At 33.2% G+C, this 12,088-nt stretch overlaps 1 protein-coding gene and 1 non-coding gene across 3 annotated transcripts in view; one reads left to right on the top strand and one right to left on the bottom strand.

Annotated features, from left to right (window-relative positions):
- Positions 1-12,088, top strand: part of CLINT1 (clathrin interactor 1) — a 60,527-nt gene that overhangs the window by 33,099 nt on the left and 15,340 nt on the right. For both annotated transcript variants that reach the window (XM_059174171.1, XM_059174170.1), the window contains exons 2-8: positions 435-539; positions 1,054-1,150; positions 2,579-2,687; positions 3,662-3,826; positions 6,704-6,881; positions 10,287-10,533; positions 11,335-11,404. In XM_059174171.1, the coding sequence (XP_059030154.1) occupies positions 435-539; positions 1,054-1,150; positions 2,579-2,687; positions 3,662-3,826; positions 6,704-6,881; positions 10,287-10,533; positions 11,335-11,404 (971 nt within the window). The remainder of the gene's footprint in view (positions 1-434; positions 540-1,053; positions 1,151-2,578; positions 2,688-3,661; positions 3,827-6,703; positions 6,882-10,286; positions 10,534-11,334; positions 11,405-12,088) is intronic.
- Positions 7,322-7,428, bottom strand: LOC131832864 (U6 spliceosomal RNA). The gene has a single exon (XR_009354220.1). It is a non-coding gene; the product is annotated as a U6 spliceosomal RNA (small nuclear RNA).

Raw genomic sequence — 12,088 nt, 5'->3', positions numbered from 1 at the left:
TTTTTTAATGCAATATAAATAATGTTCTCTTATATAATTTTGCTAATTTGCAGAAAATCTGTAAGGAAACAAGAGTGCATGTAAACCAGATCTGGTCAGAAAACTAATAACTTAGTTTTATAATAGACTCGAGTATGTTCAGTTTTCTTTTTAATTTGACCCAAAACCATTTTTTACTGGACTTATGCCAGCTCTAATGTAATCTCTCATCTGTATTCTGGAAGGCTAATGGAATAGTAAAATTTTCTTAAATACAACTTAAATGTGTTACATAGTGTCCTCGAAGTAGCTTAACGCACAAAAGATGTTTTCTTTCCCACCCTGTAGAGGTATCTCATTAGGACACCCACTAGTGTCATTATTAAGTTTTCATGTGTTTCTCAGTTTTGATGCTAATCTTTGTGTGTATGTGCGTGCATTTTTTTTCTCTGCAGCACCAATGTGGTTATGAATTATTCAGAGATTGAGTCTAAGGTTCGAGAAGCAACGAATGACGATCCTTGGGGACCTTCTGGGCAACTCATGGGAGAGATTGCCAAGTAAGTGATAATATGACTCAGCAGTGCAGAAAGAATCCAACTATCTTTACACAGAAATACAAAATTTGCTTTCAGTTTTAAACAGTTTAGCTGCCAGATATAGAGAAAGTTTTATACAGAATCCATTTCCCTTTAAAAATGAGCTCAAAAAGTAAAAATTTCTCATCAGTGAAGTTTAGAAGACTTACCGTGGCTTTTCATAAAATTTTGACAAATGTGTATAAAATAACTTGAAATAAAGTTAGGAAAATTTTTTTGATGAGCATCTTGACCACTATCCTGGTAAGTAAAGGGCTTGTAAAAGATGATATGAATTAGTGGGGTTTTCACGTGTGCTACATATTACATAAACTATGAGAAAAATATTTTAATGAAAGCATATCTAAATTTTTTGAATTAAGCTTACTAAAATTTTTTAAGCTCTTTGGGAAGACACAGTAACTTAGAACAAGCCTGCCATCTACTGTTAAAATTAATATATTGCAAAGTCTTGAGGAAAATTATTCTTTTTCAGGGCTACATTTATGTATGAACAATTTCCAGAACTTATGAACATGCTTTGGTCACGAATGTTAAAAGATAACAAAAAAAATTGGAGAAGAGTTTACAAGGTATGGACATCAGTTTTTATTATTTGACATGTTGAAAACAAACACTTGAAATTTTAAGGTATATATACATAAGTGATTATGAAGGACATTAAATCCTAGAACAGAATATTCTTAAACACGTAAAAGAAGATTTGCTATGTGTGTTGTTTTCTATTAACCATGAACAACTATTCTGAATGTAAAATGCTTAAAAATAATATTTTAATACTTTAGTATTTAAATAGTATTTAAAATACTTTCATTTTATTAATTTTTTCTACTGGAGATAATTTGTGCATATCAAAAGTAATAAATCTATAGATGGATGTGTATTTAGTGGATGAGCGATTAAGATGAAAACCACAGTCTAATATAAATATGGTTTCTCATCTCTACATAAAAATTTGCCTGATTTACAATATTATAATATTCTACATGAGCAATATGTTAGTTTAAAATGTAATTAGAAATTGTAAAACATTAAAATTCTAGCATTTTAAATTTCCAAATATGAGCTTTTTATCAGATTCTTTTCATGTAGTCCTGATTTCATCCATGCGGAATTCTGCAGATTGTCATCTGTTTTCCAAACCCACCATATTTTTTTGCTATTCAGAATAAGTTTTTCTTTGCTTTCAAAATGGCATATAATATGTGTATTTAAAACTTTAAAAGCAGTATGTTGGTTTTCAGGACTGAAGAGCAGTACTTTATTTAGTTCCATGTTTTTGATGTTACTTGTTTCTAAAAACATTCACTGTCATTCTTTCAGCTTGTACAATATTTGTGATGAAATAGTTGATATTTCTTTATGTCAGATTTGTCCCAAGCAAAGTCAAGTTCACAATGCATAATTCAGTGAATTTTAGTGTATCCACAAAGTTGTGCAGCAGTCACTACTAATATCAGAATTTATTTTTATCACCCCAAAATGAAACCCCATAAAATGTTTTTTTCTTTTACTTGTTGGCAGCCAGTTCTTGAAACAAAAGCCATATCATTAACTTCAAAATTTAATTTAATCTGGGGAAAATGCTGTGGGATCATATAATTACCAAATAATTGTTCTCTTTAAATTGATATTTCGAACACCTCACAGTTCTCTATTGCCCAGGTGAAAACTAAAAATTGAGCCACTTTCTAAAAGCTTAGTGTTCATTTGTATCATACATCAGATATTGGAGAGCTATTTTTTTTAACCTTTTGATGCATGGTGTCCAGTGGACAGTGTAATTATTTACCGTGGTTATAAAAGGAATTTCAAATTGGTAATATAAGTTTTAGACTATGTATTTAAAGTCCAGTGTCAGGTAAAGAAACTCTCCCTGCCTCCCACTTACCCCACAAAGATTATTTATTTCCTGATGTTGAAATTATTTTTTTAACCATTTACCAAAGCTCTATCAGAATTTATTTTGTTAAATCATTTGGTGCTTTGTATTTTTACAGTCATTGCTGCTTCTAGCTTACCTCATAAGGAATGGATCAGAGCGTGTTGTTACAAGTGCCAGAGAACACATTTATGATTTGCGATCCCTGGAAAATTACCACTTTGTAGGTGAGCAATAGAAAAACCTTATAAGCAAATTAAAACAGTAGTTGGAGTTGTCAGTCACCTGAACCAGCTTAGAAGCTTCTCCGCTCTAATTAGAATGTGACTATTGCTGGTTGTGTGACGAGTGCAGAATCCAAGACGTGGGGCCCTAGAGTATTAATTAGTGAAGACAAGAACTTGCAGAAAAGACTGGCTAATAACAACAGAACCAACACAACATGAGTGTTCGGGTTTATATTAAAATATGCACTGGAGACTGGTCCCCTGTGGTGTCCATAAAGGAATAGCTTTAATCATATGGGAAGAAAAGGTTAGAGCTCCAAAACACACACATCTGTTTGAAGCTGGGTTTTTTTTTTCCCCCTCCCACCAAATAATATTTACTGTGCAAAGGCAGCAAGGCCAGAGTGTGTTTTGAATGTGAACGAGGATACAGAATAAACCACATTTCATTTTGTAGTATACCCCAGTTGAAAGCACTTTAAAAATTCAGTTTTTTAGCCACACTAAATTCTGGTAATTATTATTATTTCCAAACTTGTATTGGGGAAACCAGAGCATTTGAGTACATTTTAGTCATTAAAATGTTAAAGTGGATCTTTTGTTGTTGTGGTGGTGGTGGTGGTTAGAATACTGTAGGAAAAGAAAACATTTATGGATATGTCTTTTTCATATGGCCATCATTAGTAATGCTTTTTAATAGATCTTTCATTGATCTTGTGTAGCACCAGTATCTATAGTCCTTGTAGATACATCTTTACAGGCTTTTATAAGCCAGAATTGCTTCTCGAGACTTAGAATTTGCTGATGAGAAAAATTACAAAATTCCATAGCACTATTTGCCTCTTTTTGTTAACTTTAAATACTGAAGTTGGGTTTTTTATGTTGAAATTTTCATGTCTGTTTTTTGTGTTAAAGGGTTTGATACTTATTAATTGAATTCTTAAGGTTTTGTTTCTCCCTTACCATCCTCACAGATGAGCATGGCAAGGATCAAGGTATAAATATTCGCCAGAAGGTGAAAGAATTGGTTGAATTTGCCCAGGATGACGACAGGCTTCGTGAGGAGCGAAAGAAAGCAAAGAAGAACAAAGACAAATATGTTGGGGTTTCCTCAGACAGTGTTGGAGGATTCAGATACAGTAAGTATCAAAGACACAATGACACCTAAGCATTTGTTTAGCTTCCTTGTGGGTATTTTAAGAATCACGGAAATACAAAAGACCAAAATCTGCCCCCCACTCCCCGCCTCCACCGCTGAAATAGAATACTAAGGTATCTGAAGTACTCATTTTGGCTACTATTATATGGATATTAGGAATCTTCTTTTCTTTTCTTTCTTGTCTTATCTTTTCTTTTTTTGTTTTTGGTTTTTTTTTTACTTTTGTGGGTTCAAGAATACAATTTTAACCATTAGTTGTTAATCAAATGACTACAAACTTTTTAAATTGACACACAGAGAATAAAACAGATATATACCCTTTCCTCTTGGAATTACCATTTTTTAAAAGAAAAAAGCATTTCTCTTCCTCACCATCTAGAGCATAAAAATACAAAGTTTGAAGAGATTTTGAACAAATCAGCTCTATCTGGGGCCAAAAACAGTTAAGCTTCCTATAAGTTAGTTTTGCGTCAGTCTCTTTTTCCCTTAAGTAAACAGTACTTTAATTTGACATAGGAAAAGGAGACTAACAATACAATCAGTTTTTTACCTAGGCCTATCACTTTATTCCTAACACATTTAAGAGCAGCTAGAACATTGATTGCTCATGTTTATTTTTAATATACTAATACAGTTTCCCCAAAATAGATCACTAGGTACTTGAAACAGGCACAGAAAATAACTCTGTTACAACATGTTGCTTTGGATTCATTCTGTCTTCTGTAAGCTCTGACCATCCCTTGGTCATTTTGTGTATACACAGATAGGCTAGTGCTCTGTATACTTAGCCACAGATTGAGACTTCTCAGTGCCCCCCACCCATATCTCAGTTTTTTTAGTATTTGGATTACACTGGGATCTCAGAACTCCTGCATTGGAACCGTGTAAAAATTTTCTGTTTCTTCTCTTGTGATTATCTACAAAATAATATCTTTGTTCTATGCTTTTTTGCTTCCTTGCTCTCAAAGATAAAAAATTATATTTAATTATTAAAGGATGTTTTTAACAGGAAAATTCCTTTTACGACTAAGCATCACAAAACGTCAGTTCTTTAATTGGGCAACAATATTTCTCTTAAATCATTTGTATGTTTTGGAGTTTTTGTTTGTTTAGTGGAATAACAAATTTTTGGATTATTCACCTAAGTAGTTATTTTGTTCTTTAGCTTTTTCAAAGTAGTTATAGAGCAATTTAATGTGTTTTTGAGGAGAAATAGCTATTTGCAACTCGTTTCCTCATTCTACTTCTTTGTAACCCTCTTTTTATCAGCACAATATGTAATTAGATAAAATTTATAAAATTGAATAAGTTCTCAGACTCAGTCAGTGTGAACTAATTACAACATCTGCCTTAGAGGGAGAGTTGAACATCTTATGTATTTGTATCGCATCCTTTTAAAATTATTTGTGATGTTATATTTATTGGTCAAAAACTTAATCAACTTTAGCTGTTTTGTGTATTTTCATTTTGACCTTAGATGGTGTCTTGCCAATAATCCAGTATCTTTGACACTCATTTAGTAGGATATCCATTACATTAATCAGTTTTGTTTTCATCTGCTTTCATTTTTCCTATAAATTTGTCTTTTCAAAATCTAGTTTATCACATTTTCATTGAAATGTGTGTTCACATTATTGGAAAATCACTAATTTTTATAAAGCCCTCTGGTTAAAATTTTGTCAAATTCTCTTTAAGTTGGTGGTCACTTTCAGATCTAATGGACGTATTTTAAAATCCTTTTACAAAAATTTTGGCTTTGCAGTTTTAGCAGGCAGTTCTGCAGAATGGTATTCAATCTCCAGAGTGCTTTTTGGCCACCAGAACTTGGTCACAAAAGTTGCAGCACAAAGGCTCAGCCAGCCACCTTTTAATTATTTTGTTATTTCTCATTGCGTTTTCCCTTTTCTCTCCAACCTGCCTTAGTTTTCATTGTTTTCTTCTTTTTAACCTCATCTGATTTCTCTGTACCTTCTACTCTTGTCTTTTTGGTTGAGTTTGGATGTGGAAGTGGAGAGGTTCTTTTTAATGCTTAGAATCCCTCTTATTTAGGCCATCAAGGTCAGGGTCTAAAACAAATTTTGACATTTTGGGGTTTTTGTTTATTGCCATGATCTATTGTTTTCATTCTCAGATTCACACGGAGTCTCCCTAGGTTTTGCCATCCCAGCATATGTTTAGACTTGGTGTTTTAATAGATCATCACTGTTCTGAACTGCTTGAGCATATTTCGTGATTCTAGTCTCTGTAGTTCTGGGTGGTGAGAATATTCTTCTTTTTTTTTTTTATAATAATTAAAAGATGTTTTCCCATGCCGTGAAATCCATTGAATTATTTTTCTAGTTTGACACTTAAAGAATGACAGTTATTATCAGCATATTTACAGCATACCAGGATGTGTAGCATTCAGAGTGCTGTCACCTATAGTTGGTGTTTTTTTAAGAGACTAATGCTGTCCAGTACTTTCCTAATAATTGAAGAACTATTAAGAGATAAGAATGAAATACAGTGCATTGTGTGACTTATAAAAACAAAAATATTCCCATTTCTCTTTGGCTTATATAGCCTGCGTTGGTTTCTGTGTTTCCCTCTGCTCTTTTAAGAACTTCCTGATATGCTGTGCTGTGCATTAAGGTGGTGTAAGTTTTCATAAACAGAAGCTTTTGAATCTGCACTCCTGCCACTTACTGGCACTACATGGTGTGCCTTGCTGTAATTGTGCTGATCCAGCACTGTGTGAGCGCTCTATTTTCCTTTGAAAACTATTTTATTATGAGGAAAAGCTTCAGAAATAAGGACTATAGACACCTTTTGAATTTAATGTCCTTAGAGTTGCTTTTCTTTTTAATGCTTTATATAGGTGAAAGATACGATCCTGAACCCAAATCAAAATGGGATGAAGAGTGGGATAAAAACAAGAGTGCTTTTCCATTCAGTGATAAATTGGGTGAACTGAGTGATAAAATTGGAAGCACAATTGATGACACCATCAGCAAGTTCCGGAGGAAAGACAGAGAAGACTCTCCAGAAAGATGCAGGTATTAACACTTTGTTTCCTGGGTCTCTTGGAAAGGATGCTACACTCTACATATGAAGCTGGGTTTTTGTTTATCTGAATTTCAGATTTTCTTTTTTTCTTAATAGATTTTCTTTTTTTAGAGCAGTTTTAGGTTCACAGAAAAATTGTACATAAAGTAACAGAGTTGCCATGTTAACCCCCCATCCTGAGTATGGGTATATATGTACACACGTATGCATGCGCGCACGCACACAGGGATACATTTCTCCTGTTACTAACATCTTGCATTATTAGTGTGGTACATTTATTAACAGTTGAAAGCCAATATTGATCTACTGTTCTTAACTAAAATCTGTTACTTGCATTAGGGTTCACTGTGTTGTACAGTTGAGAAATGCATAATATCCACCATTATAGAACCATACAGAATAGTTGCTCTGCCCTAAAAATGCCCTGTATAAAAATACAGAATGATTCATGAATTTCCATGTCATTCCTGCACAGGGGCCATGTTAATCTTCTCTGTATTACTCTAGTTTTAATGCATTTGCTGCTGATGTGAACACTCCGTTGCTGTTTTTAAGATGCTAGGTCAAACATTATTTGTAATTAGTATTGATACACTTTCCGTGTTGTCTGTGTCCATTTTTTTCTAAAGTTGACTACATTTTCTGTGTTTTTATTCAGACTATTGGGGAAAAAAAAATTTCCCAGTAAGAATTTCCGTGGCTCATTTTGCATTTGGGCATCAGATCAGCCAGCCATCAAGTTATTGCTGAGGAATAATGGAGTTTGTTAATAATAAACTTAAATAAGTTTAAACAAAAGTTAAAAAGTGTTTGAAATTTAACTCTTTCTATGACATTTTATTATGATTTCATGCCAGTGTTACAGAAAAAAAAATCTAGATGAATTTTTAAGCTAAAATGCTTTCAAATGTAGATCTGTGTTTTCATAAACTGTATTTTCTGTTGTTAGGGCATTTGTATTTCATTTTATGTAGAACAATACTTTGAACTTCTCAGCATTCACTTTTTGTTCTTACCTACCAATATACCTATATAAAAGTTAAAAGGGTAATATATATATAAGGACTTCATTTGCAAAAGCAAGTTGTATTACAAGTTCTTTGTCATTTGTGCTTCAGAGTATTTCTCTTGGATAGGCTAGATCAAGGATTTACCGTGATTTTTTAGAAGTAAAACCTGATGCCTAATCAGGCTTTGTGGAACTTTCCTAAAGTAACAGTTAGTGATGGAGCTGTTTCTTCAGGGGAGTTCCTGTAATAAGTACCATCTCTCTCTCTCTCTCTCTCTCTTTTTTCTCCTTAAAAAAAAAAAAAAACAAGGTTCAGATTTAGGGGTCACTAAAAAGAAGTAAAAATAAAAATATAATTTGAAATTTAAAATATTTATTCAGTGCCCTTGGGTATGTTTCTGTATTAAACTTCTCAAATGCCTTTTTCAAAGACTGTTTCTGGAATATAATCTTTGAAGAGCCAAAATTTACTTTTCATACTTTGAATATATCTATTTTACAACTGCATTTTTAGCTCTTCTATACTGAAGAGTATGTATGTTATAATAATAAATGCTAAACTTGGGAAACCATGCCTACTCAAATATACTGTGAATATTCTGTTTTTTTCTCTTATTATTGTTCTCATGGCCTATGTGTTTGCGTTTTTAGTTTGGTTTAGAAAACATAGTGGCCATATAATGTGTTGCTATTTCCTGAAGAAATGTGGAAATCAGGTAGGTAGGCTGGTTAGAGATCTATGTGCATTCTTGTGTTGTTGCTTTACCCTACCACTGTCAATTTTTCTTTTTTCTCTTTTTTTTTTCCTGTTTCCTGCTTGATTATTTTTTTTTTTAAATGTTGCCTCTACAACAGGTTCTTCTAGTTCCTAAATCTTTTATATGGTGTATTTGGGTTTAAAAGAGTAAAAATATAGAGCGTATTATTCATCATAGTAACTGAAGAGCACACCAGGGGACTTTACATCTTCAAGTATTTGTGAAAGAAGAGTAGACTTTTAGACAAAGTTGTGTGTGACCTCTGGCATGTTACCAAAATGCCAGACTTATTATTAGTTCATTATTAGATTCAGGAATTCTTGAACACTGATCAGATACGAAGCTTCCATTTCATTATGTGCCAGTCAGTTTTATATTCTCATCGTATAAAGAAATTACCTTTCACTGATACTAAATTGGACATCAGAAAGGTAAGAAATTCTAGTTTTACTTACAGGGCTGATGGTGGGAATCTTTAGGTTATCTGTTGCTAAAAAACTGATGTAAGACAGGGCTTTTGAACACTTAATTGGAACTTGTGGATTCCCTAAAATGCTTATAGATAAGAATACCTTTAGCCCTTTTGCTGTATCTGAGAATCTCTTCTTGATCCTTGAATTATAGATGTTCCAAATTGATTTATCTTTAAGTAGAATGACTTTAGATTTGTCTGAGATGAATTAGTATAATTTTAAGTGTTTTATTTCAGAATATTTATAAATTAAACCATCTACTCTAAAATTAAATAATATAGGTAATGGAACATATTTCAGGTAATTTCTGTCTTGCTAGAACCAGAAAAAAGCCTCAATGCTTTATTACTGAAGAACAAATTAGTGCTGATGTTTTAAATTCATGGCATATGAAAAACCCAATTTTTAAAAAATTATTACATATGTTTTTCTTTTGCCCCATTAAAAAAGAGAATTGTTTTGGGTATGACTAAAAAGGAATTACTTCAAAACATTTCAAATTTACTTGTTTCCTATAAAGCAATTTTCATAGTAAGGTAAAAGTTTATTCTTCTTATACTAAGCAAAATAGAGCACTGTTGTTGTAAAGTGCCATACTTCATATTTTTTTGCATTTACAGGTGAGCATTTAATAATTTGAATTTAGTTGGGATAGTGTTTAAAATGTGTCCACTGAAATTGTAGTATTTTATTATATGTTTATATAAGTGTATGAATCAGTGACAGAATTGTTACTTAAATGGGACTGAAGTTTGCACACCATCCATTTCAAGAAAATGGTCATCAAATGCAGATGTTTGAGTACACAGGATCTCATCAGTTGATTCTGATATGATAATACTGCCATTTTATTTTTTAATTAAGCTTTAAATCTATAATAAACACTTGAATTACTTCAGACTTTATTTGTACACATTTATGTAAATGTGTTTTTGTGGCAGTGTTTTAGACTTACCTAGGGAATTGACCGCTCCCCAACACATACATATCATTATTCAGATAGCTTGGGTAACATTCTGTTGATCCCTGTCAAATAGTCAGGGTTTGGAATTTTGTAGCTACTGCTTTTGAAATTCTTTAGACCAAATCACTGAGGGCTCCATTTAAAAATAATCCCTAGTCTTATTATTTTGCTTCATTTTTAATATCTTTTAGCGACAGTGATGAGGAAAAGAAAGCAAGAAGAGGCAGATCTCCCAAAGGTGAATTCAAAGATGAAGAGGAGACTGTGACGACAAAGCATATCCATATCACACAGGCCACAGAGACCACCACAACCAGACACAAGCGCACAGCAAATCCTTCTAAAACCATTGATCTTGGAGCAGCAGCACATTACACAGGGGACAAAGCAAGTCCAGATCAGAATGCTTCCGCTCATACACCTCAGTCTTCACTTAAGGTGGGAAAGGCGTGAGTTTACACACTATATATAGTTTCGTTCTTACAGGTTACTTCTAGAATTACTTCATTAATAGGGTTTGGCATTCCTAGGCAATCATATTAATTATAGATCGTCTGGGCTGTATTACTCAGAGTCAATAATAAGAAATCTCTTTGGGGGAAGAAACCTGTCCAAATTGCTGCATGATTGTGTATGCACTTCCTATGAAAGTAGAAGTGATACTTTGGGTTTGTTTGGGAAGGGTGGCAAGTCAGAATTTAGTGCATTTGTTTCCTTCTAGACACCATCACTAGTTGCCGAACACAATCGAGATTCACTAAGGAAAACAGGAGTATTTAGAAGTTGTAAGAATTGACAGAAGAGGAACAACTACATATATAGGGGAAATAGTCTTATTTTATATTCCCTATGAAGGGAGGCTTATTTGCCTCATTACTGATCAGTAGCGACACTGCTTTCTCCTGCCTTCTTCATTTGTTTTTTTTATTCACCCACGGAAATGAAATCCACCTACTAGATACCTGGCCGCAAGTTAATGTCTTGGCAGTCTCCCCAACTTGTGTTTATCCAGTTTGTGTCTTCACATCAGAAGTAGCAAGGGGAAAACATTTTTCTTATATATCCTGCAGATTGTAGTTAACTCTAAAAAGAAAGTTAGTTTTTCAGAAAACTAAAGGTACCCGTAGGATGTTATAGTTACTTGTGTCTAAGTTGAGAATCAGAGATGACTAGAGCAGGTTTAGGAAAATAGTAGAAATTTGTTTTCCAAGCTTTATTAAGTTCTGCGTGTGTTTTCAGACTTCAGTGCCTAGCAGCAAGTCATCTGGTGACCTTGTTGATCTATTTGATGGCACCAGCCAATCGACAGGTAAGCTTCCACATTGGCTTTTTTCTTTTCAGTAACCTTTGATTTCAGAGTAGTTTTTCAAAATGCCAAATAAAGGATAGAATGAAAAATAAATTTTTTTGCATTGCATTTATTTTTAATAAATTAATGAGCCTTGACCATTATTTGGGAAAATGATTTAATTGCCTAAGGTAAAGAGGAGTGCGTAAATATTTGACCAATAATTCAGTATTATCTCTCTGTGTCCTTAATTTCTTAATGCTGAATGGGTTCCTTTGCTTTCTCTATAAGCAAAATGTACTGCTCTGCCCATTTTATTGCCTTTCTCTAACTCTTAATTCTGGCTCTCAGCATTAGCTATAGTAGCATTCATTTAAACTTTTTACTCAATTATTCAACAAGTATTTATTGAACCAAACACTGGTCTACGTGCTTAAGGTATAGTGCTTAGTGAAACAAAGTTCTTGCCATCATGGGAAGGTCAGGTGGAAGAAGTAGTCATTAATTAATGAGTCACAAATAGTTACCTAGTTGTACACATGATGAGAGCTTTGGAGGAAAGGGGAATTCTATGAAAGTACATAACCACCTGCTTGACATATTTTAAGGAGGCCGTAGTAAAACAGTAGTCTCTTCACCAAGATTTTCTTAGAGATAGGATTAATGATTTCTTCAGTTAGACTTTCAGTAAATGCCAGATTTGAT

The sequence above is a fragment of the Mustela lutreola genome, chromosome 5 (genome assembly GCF_030435805.1).
Source record: "Mustela lutreola isolate mMusLut2 chromosome 5, mMusLut2.pri, whole genome shotgun sequence".
NCBI classification, from domain to species: domain Eukaryota; kingdom Metazoa; phylum Chordata; class Mammalia; order Carnivora; family Mustelidae; genus Mustela; species Mustela lutreola.
The sequence above is the reverse complement of the archived record's forward strand: the minus strand, read 5'-3'. Positions and strand labels throughout refer to the sequence as shown.